The 19,301-nt window shown below is 39.5% G+C and overlaps 1 protein-coding gene across 2 annotated transcripts; it reads left to right on the forward strand.

Moving 5' to 3' along the window:
- The first annotated feature begins 3,628 nt into the window (after positions 1-3,628).
- On the forward strand, positions 3,629-17,863 carry LOC113048755 (histone acetyltransferase KAT6A-like). 2 transcript variants are annotated; one of them, XM_026210582.1, is made up of 9 exons: positions 3,629-3,805; positions 5,370-6,459; positions 13,148-13,256; positions 13,809-13,924; positions 14,725-14,806; positions 14,967-15,081; positions 15,324-15,679; positions 17,196-17,311; positions 17,720-17,863. In XM_026210582.1, exons 2-9 carry the CDS (start codon positions 5,839-5,841, stop codon positions 17,837-17,839), a joined length of 1,635 nt encoding a protein of 544 aa, XP_026066367.1. In that variant the 5' UTR covers positions 3,629-3,805; positions 5,370-5,838; the 3' UTR covers positions 17,840-17,863. The 2 variants fall into 2 exon arrangements, with proteins under 2 accessions (XP_026066367.1, XP_026066368.1); XM_026210583.1 differs by lacking the exon at positions 3,629-3,805 and adding an exon at positions 3,945-4,085.
- Positions 17,864-19,301: the final 1,438 nt, after the last annotated feature.

A 19,301-nucleotide genomic window follows, 5' to 3' on the forward strand; every position in this document is an offset into this window, starting at 1 on the left:
CCATCAGCACTGTTGCTGAATTACGCTCTCGCACTAGTTTGCTCTCTTTAGTAAAACTGATCCCTAGAGTGCAACTTGATGTTTTCATATTTTGTGCTTTTCCTTCTCCAAGTTTTTGTCTCAGGAATCAGGCCATGTGTTCACTTGAGCTCCTGCTCTCCAGGAACCAAGACAGTGTTTGAGAATCTCAGCATTTCCCAAAAGATGTCATTAATTGCTAATAATGCTGGAACCTTTATTTAATTCATGTTAAAACTACTGTTTTAACTAATTATCCAAAAGATGGATTTGTTTTTTATAAACATGCAGCTCAATACATTAACTGATGGACTGGAGTTCTGTGGATTATTGTGATGTTTTTATCAGCTGTTTGGACTCTCATTCTGACGGCACCCATTCACTGCAGAGCATCCATTGATGAGACACTGATGCAGTGCTACATTTCTCCAAACCTGATGAGGAAACAAACTCATCCTAATCTGGGATGGCTTGAGAGCCGAGTACATTTTCAGCAATTTGTCATTTTTGGGTGAACTATTCTTTTAACATAATTTTGTCCTTGATGTCTGCCAAAATTTAAAGGCGTGAAAGATCATGAAAACAAACACTGGAAGAGCATGCAGTAATGAATCATGTACAATGTGACCTCTGGCATAAAGGAAGTAAATCTGGTCTGTTTTGAATTCATGTTGATTGTAAAGTGCGAGCGACAGATAAGTTAGTTGAAGTGGGCGGGGCATGTTCTCTCGGTTACATATGCCTGGACATTTCCGTTGTTTGTTCTATGTCTCGTCTGCTCCAGGATGGGAGGGGTGTGTGTGTTATGGAGAAGTAGAGAGCAGTGGTTGGGACTGGAGATGGGGTTTGAGAGTTGGCCATGAGCCAGACCCGGCAGGAAGCTTGTTGGTTCACACGGACAAAAGCAGTAATGACTCGTTCCAAGGATGTGTGTTTTTGGACATGACTGTCATCATCCTCCCCAACACCCTTCAACACTGTCTCTTTTCCTTTAAAGCCAATGTCTGATCCATTGTAGACAAGACTTAAAGGGATAGTTCACCAAAAAAAAAAAAAAAAAAAAAAACGTGATGTTTATCTGCTTACCCCCGGGGCATCCAAGATGTTGGTGACTTTGTTTCTTCAGTAGAACACAAACGGAGATTTTTCACTCAAACCGTTGCAGTCTGTTAGTCATAGAATGTAAGTGGATGGGAATCATGGATTTGAGAGTCAAAAAAACATACCCAATTTAAGGCTTGTGACAATACATTGATGTGTATATGATCTGCCGTAAAGCAAGAAGAAGAAGAAGATGCCCTGGGGGTAAGCAAACAAAGATCACATTTTCATTTTTGGGTGAACAAAAGAAAACACTTTAAATCCATAGAATTTTACTTTGTGTGCATCTTCTACTGTGTATATTACCTAAACTATTCATTATAAGGCTGTCTCTTGATTTTAAGGTGGATGTCAGTATATTATCAAGGTAAAAAACTGACTTTTTACCATATATTTTTTTTAAGTGTGTGGTTACTCTGTCTGAATATGCAATACACAATAAAGTGCCATATAAATGCATCATGACTTACATTGATCAAAAGTCATCTTGAGACCAACATCAGGGCTTAAAAAAATCAGGGTTGCTTTGACCCCAAAGTTCTACAAAATATCTTCCTGTGTTTCATAGAATAGAGAAAGTCACACAGGTTTCAAAAAGACATGAGGGTGAATAAATAATGACAGAATTTTAATGTTTGCATAAATATTTTGGATCTCTTTAAGCAATCTGCACTGTTACAAACAGAATAGAATAGAGTAAAATAGATTTTCTTCCACTTAATTACAGAGTGATGTCACATATGTGCTGCATTTCATCTTAAGTTTCAGGGACAGTCCCACTGGGGTTAGGGTTAAGAGCCTTGCTCAAGGGCACAATGATGATATACAAAGATCACCTTTATAACCTACAACCTGCTTTCACTGCTCCTGATCTTTGAGAAACCAGTGTTTGACAGAGGTCTTTTAAAGCACACTAGCGCAGGTCAGAGGATGTTTTTCTAACCCCAATTGTGCTTGTAGTTTTCCAGCGTATGGTTCGGAGCCCATGACCCCATAAAACATCTTCTTCTTCTCTAAATGTATGTGCAAATTGTTTTTGTGTTGCAGACATGGTCAGTACAAGTGATGTGCTTGTACTTCTTTTCATTCCCCAAATAAGCATGCTTTATTAACACTTCATGCGTATCACAATGGGACTGACGCAATAGTTAAACTAACTGTTTTAATTAAACTGATGATCTTTATTTGATGAAGTCTGCACTGGGCAACTACAGTTCTCCAACACAGTGTTATGAAAGTCTATCGGATGCCATTGCTACCTCCTTATACTACAGCTTTATTTATTTCTATATGTGTGTGTTTCTATAGTGACAGTGTAGCCCCCTCATTCCTTCAATGTTGACATGATGCTTTTTTCAAATTTTCAGAGGCATTAAATATTAGAAGGACTCACGAAATTGAGGATTTATTTCACATAACATTCATCATGAAAGAAATACAAAACAATACAAGAGTTTTGAAATGTAACTTTAGAGGTAAACAACCCATAGGCATAAGCTACTGAAAAAAAAATTTGTTTATTTTTGAATACTTACAGTATGAGGTGACGTATCAATGTATGTCAAAAACTAACTGATTGTTTTACATTTTAGAAAATACATTTGAGGGAGGCATGCATGTCATTTTATATGTTATATTATATTAAGTTTATATTTTAAAGCACAGATGAAGTAGCTTTTATATGACGATCCATACAGAATTTTTTAATAATACAGATGTGGCAAATAACAAAAGCATGTTTATTACATAATCGCAACTAGGCTATTCTGAGATAATCACGAAGTTCTTAACTAAAGTTAATTCTCTAAAGATTTAAGAATGGTCTTCTTGAGCATGCCTTGAATAGTAGGCTAATTATGCATTCATAATATTAATATATTCACGCAGCTCAAACATTACAGCAATTACAAGGCAAGTACATCATATCATAAATATTCAGTTAATGACTTCTGATGGCAGTATTGCAACAGATACACATTTCTCAAGTGGGTGTTAAATAATAATAATAATTATTATTGGGCATGGGTCACCTGCCATCCTTGCCTCATATGGCACTGCGGAAATCTACATAAACCTCTCTAGTAGTGACACTAGCAGGCATTGTTTACGTAGCAACCCAAAATAAAAAAACTTTTTCTTTGTCACAAGTGCTTATGCATTTTTCATTGCATTATGTAAACAGAAGCAGAATGGATATGCAGAACCCCGATGGGAGGTGTGGATTGCGGAGTCTTTGATCTTTAAATACCCTCCAACATTAAAACCACTCTCCATCGCTTTGACTTCTCTCCGCCTTTAAAGTGCGATTGCAACATTCCGACGCTCCCTAAGCGCGCCACATCGCTTTTTCCTTTCATTTTTCCCCCTTCGCTTAACCATCTGTCCTTTTCTTCCATTCCACGCAGAAGCAACGGACACTCGCCCTTCAGATGTGTGCACTCGTATCCCCCCGCCTCTCTTTCTCCTCTCCTCCAGCTGCAGTCCCTTTCTTATCCCGTCTCTGATTCGGATTCGCACTTTGCAGACGTTCCCTAAGCCCCTCCCCCACGCGCCAAGCTCCTGTTTCACTCAAAGATGGCGTCCGCTCTGGAGCCACTGCTCTCTGGCTGTGTTTCTGGGCTTGTTGTTGTCTGTGTTTCGAGCGAGTTCCTGCGCCTTCTCTGCGTCCACTCGAGACAAAACCCCGGTGAGTACCGCTCGATCACGTGTAGCGAGTAAAGTGCTCTCGGTTAGCGATTCTGAGTGGACTCGTGGTTCTCTCTTTGAGGGAAGAAGCGGGAGAAGGCAGAGGGAAAGGGGGGGAACGTTACGCGGAGATGAAGGGGGAGGGTGGAGGGGAGAAGCTAACGTTCACCGAGGCCTAACCGCTTCCCTCACGGGCCTCGTCTCCTCCGCCACCTCGGACTCGGTTTACAGTAAGCGGGGAAGGAAGTGGAAGAGAACAATGGAGGAAGAAGCAATCTAGCGTGAGGATTTTATTATATTTGTGTCAAGCGCTTCTTCGAGGCACAGATTGAGGCAGAGCGAGCGAGGGATGGAAGGAATCCTGGCGCGATCTTTTTGTAACGGCTGAGGCGCGCGCTGACCGCGGCATTGTGTGTTCGGTTAGGCCGCGGGATTCTTAACGGAAAATACGGTTGAAAAGCCGTTTTCCGATAGTTATGGTGTGAAATCTCAGACGCTGACGGGAGTGAAGGGACCTTGTTCTTATTCTCAGCTGCACGCTGCTTGTGTTTTGAAGCTCACAACATCAGCCCAGTGCGCTGCCTTCGTTACTTACTTAAAAGTTTACATCGTTTTGTATGAAAAAATACGCTTAAACTATCGACTCCCACGTATATTTCCACGTGTTTAGCCACTATTAAGCCGCTGTGTCTAATACTGTTTACATGTACTCGTCGCTGTGTTGTTTACGTTACTACTATTAGCCATGTGTTGACATTTCGTGCTTCCCTTTCTGCAGCTTGACATGTGATTAGCACCTAATTTACAGATAATTCACAGGTGGCCCACTTCACACAGTGTTGTGAAATTGCTGAACTTTAGTTTGAGGTTACATTATAACATGTAGATTGTTGTGTGCATAAAATATTGTATCCCTTTCATATAACTTTGTTTCGAGTTCTAGACACGTTTTTAATCTAACCCTTTTTTGTGTGCATTCACTGGAAATAATGTATTTTAGTGCAGCTCTCTGTTGCATGTTTTGTGTTTGTTTCTTTGTTGTTTTAGTGTTCTTGTTACTTAAGTACTGACTAATAATAATTAACTTCGTTTCAAGTTGCTATAGTTATAACATTAAATGATGCACTAATTAAATGCAAATACAAGGATAGTAAAATAAGATGCATTGCTGCTGATGATGTCTGTAACTTCTTTAAACTGTATTTGAATGCAGAACTTAAACTGTGCATCATTTGATGCTCATGCAATGTCTTAATATTGCACTTAACATGATCTGTATGCTGTAATTAATTTCTGAAAGTATATCTACAGCTACAGTCGACCCACCTTTAAACCTGACAATCCCTCGTAACCCGTATCTTAACCGTACCCCGTCTCAATACCAGTCGAAGTGTTTTTGCAGTACAGTAAGAAGTATTAATTGCATAGTAAAAGACTCCTAATATCACATTGTGTTTGAAGTGTAGTGTAGAGTCATTGCTCTTCTTTAGCAAGCTCTGTCTGTTGTTGTTGCAACGTGTTTCGTGTATTTTCCAGAGTCTGATTCTTTCATGTTTTTCGTGCAGGTTTCTGAAGAATACAGCTCTGTAGGATGATGCTCAGCCCGCGCTGCTTTCTGGAGTAAGGGATTTATACTGGACTACTCGTTCCAACTGCACTAGGAGGTTCAAGCCAGACAGTATTTACACACATCCATTTCCTTATTCTCTACGAAGATGCTCCATCTAAACGGATAACACTGACGGTCGGGATCGAGGATTGTACCAGACTAAACTCTACTTTCTCTCGGCTCTTTGCTTTGGTGTGGCAGCCCTTCATAAGGAAGGGTCACTGGGGTCAACGGATCTGTTTTAGGTTGGGGGGGGGGTTTTGGGAGCCTATGCTATGGTGATCGTCTCGCTCTCTAACAGCTCCTGCTCAGGCACAGAGAGAGTCACAACACCTCCTCGGGACAAAGGATAGATGAGGCCACTGTGTGCTTCCTAACGGTTGTGAGCGTGTGTTGGGCCGTGGCCTAGCAGTATTACAGCAGACATGGTGAAGCTGGCCAACCCGTTGTACACCACCTGGATCTTGGAAGCCATTAAGAAGGTAAAAAAGCAAAAGCAGCGGCCGTCCGAAGAGCGCATTTGCAATGCTGTGTCGATGTCCCACGGGCTTGACCGCAAGACGGTCCTGGAGCACCTTGAGCTCAGTGTTAAAGATGGCTCTGTGCTCAAGGTGTGCAATAAGGGGCTCAACTCCTACAAGGACCCTGATAACCCTGGACGCTTGGGGTTTACCAAACCTCGGGCGGCGGGGAGCTCCAGCGCCTCCAGCTCTAGTAAGAAACCAGGTCTGGACTGGAACAAGCTCATCAAGCGCTCTCTAGAAGGGCTTCACGAACCCGGCGGATCCTCGCTGAAGAGCATCGAACGCTTTCTGAAGTGCCAGGCGGATGTTGCGGGTTATCTGTCTGGAAGCGGCTCTATGGGGCCGGGCCTTTTCCACCAGCAGCTCCGGGTGTCTCTGAAGCGGGCCGTTTCTCACGGACGGGTGGTAAAACAAGGGCCGCTCTTCCGCTTGGTGAGCAGGAGTTCTCATAACGACGGGACGGGGTGCGTGTCTCTGGATTCTCTGCCTCCGGTGCGTCTCCTGCCTCACGAACAAGATCGGGTGAGTCGATGAAGATGTTTCCATTGTTTACTGGAAGTTTTTCGATTTCGGTTTCCCTGTCTGATGACCCGTATTTACATATTTCACTTCTGTTTCGAATAGCGGCTCTCAGCCGTGACTTGATTTGAGTACACAGACAGCTTTCTGTGACTTGCTGAAACGCCCAGAAATTATTGAAAGCAGGTGTGTTAAATTACTTTTAGGACTTAACGTGTTCAGATGAGTTCCTAGTAAAGACGTCAGCGATAGGTCACCAACACTGGGAACAAATGGAGAGAAATGGGTTAAAATACGTGGAATTAAAAAATATATATATATTTGTGCCTTTGTTAGAATCGGAATGCAAATCATTTTTGTGTAATACTGACATCAAATATGCCGTTACGTTTAAACGGACACACTATGGATGAAAACTGCTATGATTTCTCTACTTTTAAAGCATAAATTTGATTTAAACAATAAGTCACATGCATTTCATAGGGGACATATCTTTACAGTTACAGCATTAAATACTATTTAAACCAACATTGACCTGTTTTCTCACAATTCTTACTTTTTCTTGCAAATGCAAGTTTCTATCTCCTAGTTCGGACTTTATAACTCAGTTTAACTCAACAATAGCAAGTTATTTAATTCTGAGGGGAAAAAAAGGCAGAAGAGTGGGATATAAACTCATGATTCTGAGCCGAGGGGAAAAGAGAGAATGATCGGTTTAAGAGGAAACATGCCAGAGATGGTCAGGTGAGTTTTGTGCCGCTGTTGTGGAGAGAGATGGAGAAAATATGTTGTGGTGGAAGAAAAGAGCCACACATGCTCCGACTGATATTCTCCATACTGTCCTGCAAGAGACGGAGCGAGGGATGAAGAGAGAGAGAGAGAGATACAGGCAGCAAGAGCAGCACAATACACACCCACTTTTTTTGTAACCTGCTCTGCCTCATGCTCCTGAACACACACACACACACACACACACACACCTCCGATCACATCTGATATGGGTTGCATCAGTGATGTGCACCGCAGGGTGCTGGCTGTCAAAATGATGCCGTGCTAAATTCGAGCTTGGTTTCTGGCTGTTCGTGTCTGTGTCTTGATTCGTGAACTCGATGTTGAAGTCGTCACGTGCAGATAAAGGTTCCCCGAGTGTGTTGTGTCCGGCTCTGCTTCAACAAGTGTCCTGAAGTCACTCCGGTAGAAAAGGCTTAGACATTGCCAATGGCTTGTTTTAGATTAGATCACTATTGTGATTACAGGCGTCTTTTTCATTGGGTTGTAATTCACATGCAGCATTTCATCGTTGCTTTTTACACAACCTATTTTTTTTATTTGCATCCACTTTCAAAAAAATTGTGATGCAGCTTTGATTTCATGCTTGAATTTCGAAGAATGCACTTGAGTTTTCACTAGCAGGTGTGTGTGTGTCTGTCCGGGATGCTGTCACGATCATTGAGGGTTGTGCTTCAGTGCAGTGAGGACAGGAGCTAAACTAATGGGTGAGCACTGACTGTGACCCTGGTATGGAGGAGAGATTTGTGTAGTCAACGCACTCCTCCATTTAAACATGATCACACACTCGCTCACACGTTCTTCCTCTAATAGAGGGTCATTGCCAGGGCGTTTGTGGGGAGTGAGGGGGGGCTGGAGTCAAATAAGGGGCATGGAGGTATAGATGCTTTTGGGGGTTATTATGAGAGCGTGTGTGTATAAGACATTAAGTGGGCTGGTCCTGATGAGAGGGTTTTGTGTGGAAGTCAGCAGTAAGAAGGATGGGAGCCTCGGGTTGAAGGAAAGGTCCTCAGGCGGTCAATCCGGGGACGTGTGAAAATTCAGATGACGCTCAGGATGTGAACTTGCCGTGTGATGATGTTCAGGTCATAGTCAGCAGCATAATGTGAGTCTGGACCACTGTGATGGTGATCAGGATAAAACCTGGGCATATTTCATCCTAAATATTCTTAGTAAGTGGTTTATCCACTATTCTAGTCAATCATTCCCTCCAATCCTCTGGACAGTACTGTTGAATTGACCTGCACCCTTCAAACGCATGTGTACTTTTACACCTTATTCTTGTTTCAAAGTGAAGCTGTAGAGACTACAGGAGACATGCATATAAAACAGCACCAGATATTGATTGTGTCAGTGTTAAGGAGGTAGGTACGTAATCAGTGTTGGCCGTTTTGTCCTGTCTGCTCTGGTGTGGCACGAGTTGACCAGAAACACAACTCGAATGTAAAGATGCTCTCAGGACTTAAATGATAACCTTAGTAATGCAATGCTGGAGCATCAGAATGGGACTCTACCCTGTAACTAAACCAGACTTTGATAGCCTCGTTTCTTAAATTTCATTGGTATGAAAGCTATTTTTAATGGTTAATGCTGATTCAGTCTGGCAAATTATGTAATATCTGTAATGTCACATTATTTACTCAATTTTTAACAAGGCTTTTGGTAGATTTTAGATCTGTTTAACAGCCAAAATGCACGCCTTTCTCCGTAGTTTAAAATCCAGCTTCATGTTGTGTATTAAAATGGAAAGTATGGATTGTATTTGATGGTTGTAATATGGATTGTTAAATGCTTCACAATTTTTGCACCTTGGTTTCTGTACCACTTTGGGCTGACCCTTGTATGACCCCAGGAATGCTTTGGTCGTCATGTCCTATGATGGATTTGAGCTCTACAAGGTTGAATGTGATTTAACACACGTTCTCTGCTGTAAGATGTATTTGCAGCTGCATGTTATTTGTGTGACTAGCATGACCTCCAAATTTAGCAGTGGTTTGCGTACTACAATGGATTTTGGCTTCTTTGCTTCTTCTGTTTGTGAAGCCACCCTGAAACTTGATGATAAACCAACCAGTGGACTTCATTTCTCACTGCTTCTCAATTCAGCAGGAGGCTTTTTGTCAGTTGCACCTGATCTGAAAGGTGTTTTAATGTTTGTGTTTCCATGAAAAGGCTTTTAGAAGTAGAGGAAATGCAGAATCTGTCAAGATTTTATCTGTTTGTCATACTGTTGTTGTTCTATCTATCTTTACATATATCTATCTAAAGATTAGGGATGCACCAAACTGAACATTATTGGCCGAATCTGAACAAAATAAAAAAATGTTTTTTGTTTTTTTCACCATTGCATAAACTTGGTTTATCCTTGGCCAAATATTTTGGTTGCCAAACATTGTGCATCCCTACTAAAGACGTTTTTTGTTCCAAACCTGTATAACTTTCCTCTTTGGGACATGAAAAAATATATTTTGAAGAATGTTGATAACCAAACCATTTTGGTTCCCATTAGGCAAAAAAACAAAAAAAAAAACAAAGTAGTACATCCAAATTAATCTCCCTGTTTTAAACAAAAGTTACTAGAATATGAAATAAAAAGGATTGGCAGATATTTAGGCCAGAGTAGGAAATGATAAAAATCACTATTTTACCTTGTTATAAAAATATTAGAAATAAAACAACCAGTGCTTTATGTTTCAGGTATTTAGCAGTAGCATTCAACAACTGGACTTCACTTTATAAATTATACATCGATTCTTATTGAAGCAACCGTATTAATATTTAAAGGGAAAGTTAACCCAAAAATGGCAATTCTGTTATCATTTATTCACTCTCAGATTGTTTTAAATCTGAATGTGTTTCTTTCTTTCTTGTATGTTGAACATAAAAGCTATGACTTCCCCAGTGTTTTGTTTCTTTCTATCAGAGTCAATGGGTGCCAGCAATGGTTTGGTTACCCACATTTTTTTTTTTAAATATCTTCGTTTTTGTTCAGAACATTAAAAATAGCTTAAATTAATACAGGACAACAACAAATGAAAAACAACAAAATGACGAGTGGCAGCATGTTTAGTATTAGTGAATTTGTTTCCTTTTTTTCTTCATAAAGTTGCATGATCATACTTCTACTTCCTATTGGTTTTCACAGTTTTTTTTTTCATATTATAAAAGTCATTAGGAACCAGAACTGGTTATCAACACACTTCAGAATATCATCTATTTTTTAGTTTAAAGTTGTTCATTGTAATAGTGAATATTTTAATAATGTAATAAGCAACACAAATTATATAATTGGTAAAAAGCCGATTTACTTTTCATGCATGGTGGTAAAAGCTCTTTAAGGTCAAGGCCTGCGCCCGTCCTGAAGTCTTACGGTTGTTTTGGTCGTACGCAGAAGCAGTGCGACTGTAAAAGTGTGTCTTGCCAGGCATTTAACAGCACTGTTGCATCTGTATGTCTGCTATCTACTGTTTTCTTTCTGCTTCCCTTCTCTAACCTGTGTGTTTAGTGTCTCTCTGTGTGTTGATGATCGAGGTGTTCTTGGACAGGGGTTTGTGGGTGATGGGTAGGGGAATACACAGTCAGGTGATGCAGAAATGAGTTTCTTGTGTTAATGAGAACCTTGACAGAGCCAGAGACAAGGACAGTATGTTTTGTTCTCTCCCCGTCTGCTCATTCAGGTTTCTAGTGTGTGTGATTGCCCACGCACAACATACACAACATACCCACCATGCACTCAGCTTTGTGTACATTAAGAGGAAATAGAAGGCTGCATTAGAATGGGAAAACTGGCAGATTGGTGTGTGTGTGTGTGTGTGTGTGTGAGGGGCGGCTTTTGTCCTGTCAGATGTGCTTCTGTAAAGAATCATTTTCTCTCCTACATGAAATATTTTTAGATTTCCTGCGGTTGTCTCCTGCTTTGCAGCTGTGCTTTAATTTTGTCTTGTGAATAGTTTGCTCATGTCGTCTGAGTTGTTGTGCTGGTCTTTATGAAGAATGAAAGAGTTGTTGTATGAACGCAAGGTGTGTCCGCAAAACTGCCCCGGTTTCTCAACTTGTAGTGACATGTTCTGAACAAAAGCAATTATCAAGTGGCATCAAGGCCAATGCGGTCGCAAGCTATCCTATGCTGTGTGTGTGTGTGTGTGTGTGTGTGTGTGTGTGTGTGTGTAGTTTGTCTACATGAAACACTTTAAAACTCCATGAACTTTTGTGCTCCAGCATGAGCGTACACTGAACATCTGAACAAACTCTTATATGACATGCACTTTGATGGCTTTTGTTTTTCAAGATATAAACAAATGTGCTTGTTCAAGCGCGTCTTTACAACTACAACAACACCAGCAGCAGCATTTCTTCTCAAATGCCATCCCTATGTGGAATCAAAACAATGTTGAACCAGGACAGAGTTCTGCAGTGAAATGAATTAGATGTGTATTTTGTGAACTAGATTTATAGTTAAGTTAAGTTTAGTCACAACATGAGTAGAGAAGAACATTAAATGGATGAAGTATACACCATTATTCTGTTAAACGTAGTTCTGATTGGATCTTTTGGCTAGAAGTGTGTAAGGGTTTGGTTTTCTCCCTCTCTCTCACTCACACACACACACACACACACACACACACACACACCCACACACACCCTCTGTGCACAGTGATCTTTTTTTTTCTCCCAGCCTAAACCTGCCATTTCTTAATTCTCTCTGCATCCAGTCAAGAACACAATATCCTTATTGTTTTGATACTCTTTGTACAGTATAGCTGTATACGATCCTTTCCACACGTCTGTCTCCTTGCGTTCACATGCATGTGTTTGTTTGTGCTCTGTGTTTGTGGTGTATGATGCACACACTGCGTGGTGGGTGGGTCTCTCTTGGACACACTGAAAGATTAATGGTGCTCCAGAAGCAAATGTCAGATGGTGTGGCTTAGAATAAGCATCAACACATGCTTTTGTGCCCACACCCTGATAATAAACGCACCTCTCACTGCACACTTTCACTGTGATCATGTCCACTGCAGCCTGTGCTCCCCAAAACTCTGAGCCTCTGTGGTTTGTGTCAGGAAGATCTTTTGAGGGCAGGGAGCTTTAAAAATGCTTTAAAACTCCCAATCAGTGATACCACTTTTTGTTATAAATTAAAAATAACGTTTTTTTTCCTTCTGAAAATCCAAACTGTAACATTAATGTTACAAATTACAAAGGCGATTTAAACCCAAAACAATCAAAATTCCTTTTTGTGTTTTTTTTTTTTTTTATTCTAAAGGAATTGAGTGTTTGGGTGTAAATCAACTTTTAGCACAATTTGGAACATTAATGTTACAGTTTTTTTTTGTTTTTGTTTTTTAATGCTGATTATACTCCATGTATTTATTCGATTAGAAATATCTTAAAATAATTGATCATTAAAAAAATCATTGATTGAGCTTCTTTTTTTTTCTTTTGGAAGTCTGTAGTAACGATGCTGAAAATACAGGTCTGAAAACAGAAATGCATTACATTTTAAATTGTATTACTAGAAAGAGAGTTATTTGACCAGAATCTGTAATAATATTTCACAGTATAATTTATTTTACTGTGTTTTTGAGCGAATAAATATAGCCCTGTTGAGCTTACGAGAGACACACATGTTCAAAAACAATAATTTTAACTGGTAAGGCATGCTGATTTTTTTTTTTTTTTTTTCTGAACCAGAATGTAAAAGTCTATGTTCTTCAAGCTTTGATATATCTGTGAAAGAGATATTACTAGTGTCCTCAGCTCGGGATTGAATGAAGCAGACCTTAATACATTTCATAAAGTGCGATTAATTCATCCAAACTGTCCAACATTCATACCTCAGTCTTCTGCACATTATTTGGATCTATATAATAACTCTCTTAACTCTGTTTTTCTCTCTCAGCCCGTGGCAGAGCCCATACCCATCTGTAGTTTCTGTTTGGGGACCAATGAACAGAACCGTGACAAGAAACCTGAAGAGCTCATCTCCTGTGCAGACTGCGGGAACAGCGGTAGGGACGGGGTCAAAGTTCATCCCAGCGTCAAACATCTTCATTATTCATTTTGCTATATAAGAAGACATTAAGTATACTACTAAACGATGTCTGCTGAGAAGCTTACTAAGTTTAAAACGCCAAAAACATGTTCCCTGCAAAGTCGTGACATGTTTTATTATTTTTTAAGGTCATACAAATTTAGTAAATGATACAGTAACAGTCTTAAAAGTCAAGACGTGACGTTACTTTCCACAGACTCAGAGTAGTTCATGCCAAGCTTTTGATCTACTGTTAATGAATTATGACTCTATGTACTTGGTTTTCTTGTAATAATATGTTGTATATAGATACAAGAGCATTTATTTGTTTATTTATTTTTAATGAGCAGCTGGAAGTAGTAAAGTACAGATATTAAAAATAAACTCTCAGGCTTGTTTATAATTAAGAGTCCCACATTATAATGTCTGGTTACACTGAATAAAGTGTGGCTTCTCCTGGGGCTGTCTGTTATAGGAAGGAAAACTGAATTGTGTTCTAGTTGTTTAAGGCTGTGTGGTGTCTTCTCAGGGCATCCTTCCTGTCTGAAGTTCTCTCCAGAGCTCACCGCGCGGGTCAAGGCTCTCTGGTGGCAGTGCATCGAGTGCAAAACCTGCAGCAGCTGCCAGGACCAAGGGAAAAACGCAGTAGGTTTTCTTCTTCGTCTGTGGTCTCTCTCGTTGTTGATTTATGAGTGTCCTCATCTACAGCTCTCCAAAACTGCATTCATTTGATCAGAAATACGACGTATCACTGCAATTTAAAATAACTGGTTTGCATTTTAATGTTTAAAAATAAAATTATAATAATAATTTCCTGTGAAGGCAACGCTAGTCTCATATTAATGATTTAATTCTGAAGAAGCTTTTCTGCTCTTCCTATCATTTTAATTTTGAAGAGGGTGGTATTGTCTAATATTAGTGGAAACTGATTGTTTTTGAATGAATCGGAAGTTGTTACAAAATCAAAAGAAATCTTGTAACAACGCAAGTCTTGACTGTAACTTTGAATCAATTTAATGCTGAATAAAAGTATCAATTTCTTTTGAAAAATACAGTTCTGGATATTTGAAGGGAAGAGCGTATGCTTACATTACACCTTTACATCTAGAGTCATTTAGCAAAGCTTTTATACGAAGAAACGTACAAATGAGGAAAATAGAAGCAATCAAATCAACAAAAGAGCAAGAAAATCTAGTTTTTTTTTTTCTTCAGTGCACTTCAGATATGCATTTGTGTGTGTGTAGTACAATAGTGGGTCAATAGGGACTATAATGCATTTTTTTTTTTTTTGCTTAATGTCTTTTCCTTTAAATGTGTGCGATCTTTATCACTTCTCTTCAACTGAAGAAGAAAAAAAAAACTAAGAGCAATCACAATCTCCTTTAGTGTTCAAAGTTCATAATTGGTGTCCTTGACTCTTGTGTGTGTGTGTGTGTGTTTTACAGGACAACATGTTGTTCTGTGACTCCTGTGACCGAGGTTTCCACATGGAGTGCTGTGACCCTCCACTGATGCGAATGCCAAAAGGTGAGCATCCACACACTTAACACATGCCTGTTCTACATCTACAATCATTGCATTTGTCTTTAGACACACACTATTAACCGTGTATTGTGTTGATGTGTTCATAGTATTAGTTTCCTTTAATTATAGTTCTGAGTAAGGATTCTTGATTACTGTTCTGCAGGTATGTGGATCTGTCAGATCTGTCGGCCGAGAAAAAAGGGAAGAAAGCTCTTACATGAAAAAGCAGCACAAATCAAGCGGAGATATAATGCACCACTCGGGCGACCGAAGGGCAGGTAAGTGTTTGATTCCCTTCGCATGGTGAAATTTGCACCTATTATATGTTCAAATGCTCTGGATTTATAATACAGGCACAGTTAAGAAATGTAACTTAGTTTTATTTCACGCTGTCACCTTTAGTGTTAATATGAAAATGGTGCTGGTCTGTTTAAGAGCACTATACTGCTTTATACATTGCCACATTTACAGACCTCTGAAATTGTTTGCCAAAGACTACTAGTAGTTGTGTTGTCCTCAGACGGGGCCGTCCCTTTAAGAAGCTTCGAGGAGGTGGGCGTGGCAGAAGAAGGCGGGGCACTGGAGGCGTCGACCAATGCTCACAAGGCTCCTCCTCCCCACACTCGTCCTCCAGCTCCTCATGTGAAGGCTATCCCGGCGACGATCGCATGCTGTTCTCTCTCAGAGAAGACGACTCTGAGCACGGTGGCCTGCGTTTTAATAAGAAAACAAAGGGTTTGATCGACGCCCTCAGCAAGTTCTTCACACCGTCCCCGGAGGGACGGAAAGCCCGAGCTGAAGTGGTGGACTATTCCCAGCAATATCGCATACGCAAGAAGAGCAGCCGCAAGGGCGAGCATGACGAGCGGACAGGAGGTGAGACCCTAAACTGTTTAACTGTCAACATCTGTATAAGGTGAACCATGAGTGCAGAAGGCCATCCTTAAAAATATTCTTGTTTGCCGTAACCCGACCGTCCCTTTCAATTTAGCACCGACTCAATTTTTTATTTTTTTTGCTTTTAGTCCGACCGACTTGCCGATCGTAAATTTGCGTTAAGATTTGCGTATTTTTTTTTAAAAGGCATCACAGAGCAACTGCAGCTTGGGCACCCTTAGTTTTCTATTGAGCCAGGACACACACGCATAACAGCAAATAATACTTCTGCACAATGTTTCTCTTTATACAACAGAAATGTGAATTCTGCCGGTATTCAGACATAGAATCGCCCTAGCTGAAAAACTAAATTCGAATTTTTTACTTAAATATGATCAAAATTCGAATAATTACTGCACGTTTATTCAAAGCATTAGAATACATGACTATGAAAAAACAACATATTTAAAGTAATTTTTATGAACCATTTATTATTAAGTTGCTTAAAGAACTATAAACAAAACAGCATCATGAATGCATGCATTGTTAAATAAAAAGGGGCGGAAAACCAGTCACACAGAATACATTGTTTTCATTTAAAAACATGAGATGCAGTGGGATGGGGATCAAAAACCCCACATAAAGTCTCGAGATATTTTTAGAAAATTAAATTAAATACATTAATTTTATGTCTTTCTAAACATACGGCTCTCTTGTGCGAGACGCGAGTCCAACCGTGTCCCTCTAGAAAATGCGCGAAATATGCGTTCTGTGTGAACGGCTTGGTTTCAGTTTTGATGTAAACAAGATCTTCTCCACATTGATGTTTTTGTAGTGGCTTCAACTGGATAGGCTAACATAATCTTATAATGCAATGCCACATACATCGTCATCGCATCTCGTGCGCCACTGATAAAGATCAAGTATACTTCGGCAAAGTTTTTGCATTCAAATGTGGATTTTTATTTTAAAATCAAATATTCGAAAAATATTTTTAGAAATGATGCTCAGGGAAAAAAAATTATCATCAATGAAAATATTTGTGATGCTTAATATTTTTTGTGAAAATAATGTTTTTCAGTAAGAGGAAAGCATTTATTTGAAATTAATAATATTTCATGCTAACACTTTTTTTTTTTAAGGTGGCCTTGTTACATGAACTTACTATTATAATAACAATACATAATTCATAATTTCAGGAATTTAAGAAACCCTAAGCCAAACCCTAACCATATAGTAAGTACATGTAGTTAATTAATATTACTCTGTACTTATAGAAGTACACTGTAACAAACACACCTTAAAAAGTGTAACCTCTATTTATTTATAATATTATAAATGGCTTTAATGTCATCTGATATTTGAAGAAAGAATAAATTGGAAATTGTTAGTCTCTGTCTAGGAAGCACAGTGGAAAATGAATCTGAATGTGCCGTCTCTTTTATTTAGCTTCACGTGTGTGCTCTCACTCACTCGTCGGCCGTTTTAACCGTCCTGGTGTTTTTCTGAATCACAGACAATCAGGAGTGTGGAGACAACTGGCAGGAGGACGAAGACAAACTGCCAGGACACGAAAACCTAACTGAGAAAGACGTGGAGCTCTTTAGACACATTCAGGAACTGGCACTACAGGTACAGAACGGGACAGAATACTAATACACTTTCATTTGCTGTTGTTAAATGTCCAAATCTGAATTTCATTCATAAAAATCCTTGCTTCTTTTGCTGAGAAACATTCTCCTCTCTCTCTCTCTCTCTCTCTCTCTCTCTCCTCTCTCTCTCTCTCTCTCTCTCTCTCTCTCTCTCTATGTATGTATATATATGTATGTGTGTATATATATGTGTGTGTGTGTGTGAGAGATGCTTTAAGTTTGTAAAGTCAGACAGAACGGAATGATTTGATTGATTCATTGATTATTAGAACAAAAGCTAGAGCCTAGGCGTATTTCTTGTGTGAAAAAGAACTAATCGTTATTTGCAAACGTACCTACTTTATCTGTCTTAACTTCTCCTTTTTTTTTTGTACTTCATCTCTTATAGAAAGTCGGGGTGACTGGTCCTCCGGATCCACAAATGCGCTGCCCATCTGTTATAGAGTTTGGGAAGTATGAAATTCAGACGTGGTACTCTTCTCCATACCCACAGGAGTACAGCAGGTAAGCAACAGCACGTCATAAAAAAACAGTATTCCCATTAAGATGATATTGTTCATTGCAGCTTCAGCATCTTGTAATTCGGTTCTCTTGGTTCGTTTGGTCTGGACCAATAAAGAATACGATACATTGGGTCCTGGTCTGCTTAACGTTCACACTCAGAACCTCAGAAACTTCTCCCATCCATAGCAGAAGTATTAGCACTGACGACGCTCCAGGAAATCCCTGATATGCACAAAGTTATCTAGTTATGGTAGTAGCTAGAGAGATTTTAACAAACTGGAAGACCATAAACAAACCAATATATGGTTTATGGTGTTCTTCAAGCAATATTGGGTATTTTTTATCACTATTCGAGTTCATTTTTAATCGAACCATTATATCACATATGAGTGTGAACACCGCCTTAATCGATTTGTGTTGAAGAATATAAATACAAGAATATTAATGCTAGAACTCATTTATAAAGTGGATAGTTCCGGTCCTTGATTCTGATTGGCTGAGCCAAGTTCAAAGCTGTTCTAAATAACTCTACAAAGTAACATTCACCTTTGTTTACGTCTGTGTGTTGCTCGGCAACCACTTTGTTACAACAACAACTGTTTCTGAGGAACTACATTGTTTGGTTGAAGAATAATGTTAATATCATTACACTTTATTTTTTACTCTTGTTTTATTTTGTGAACCTTACTACGTATATGGAATAAATGTTTAATAAACGCAATAAGCCCGTGGTTTACAGTGAATTTATAACAGCTAAGGGGCTTTGTTAGACACAGTGGGTTATAATTAACTGTAAATCACAGCTTCTTGGTGCTGTACTGCTTTATTTACATGGTAGTGATGTTATTGTTAAAGGTCATGAAATGGAAAATCAGTGTTTTAACGTCATAGTTTATATATATATATGCTCTCTCAAGAGAAGATGTGCTTGTGCACCGTTGATCTCAGGCTGTAAAAGCTGATGTGTGATTGTTTGGATGTGACAGGCTCCTAAGCTCTACCTCTGTGAGTTCTGTCTGCGCTACATGAAGAGCCGCAGCATCCTCTACCAGCACATGAGAAAGTGCAGCTGGTTCCACCCGCCTGCCAACGAGATCTACAGGAAGGACGACGTGTCCGTGTTCGAGGTGAGGAAAAGAAATCTGCGTCCAGATAAAAACCACACTTGTGCACACTTGTCTTTGTTTATATGCACTTGGCTGCGAAGAACATATGCTCGTTGACACTCAGAGAGGTAGCTTTCATTGTTTTAGAATCACCAATGGTGATTTACTACATCCCTTGTGTTTCTATAAAAGACCATTTAGGTGTGAACCTGACATACAGATCTGAATGGGTGCGGTCTAATCAATGCTGCCAGACTAGTTTACATGTTTACATTTGGAGATTGACAACCTTATGTGACCTGTGCTGGCAAAATGAGTCAACGTGAGCTAATTTTCAAAATTGAGTTACTTTTGTTTTCA

This window comes from Carassius auratus, chromosome 30 (genome assembly GCF_003368295.1).
Source record: "Carassius auratus strain Wakin chromosome 30, ASM336829v1, whole genome shotgun sequence".
Classification (NCBI taxonomy): Eukaryota; Metazoa; Chordata; class Actinopteri; order Cypriniformes; family Cyprinidae; genus Carassius; species Carassius auratus.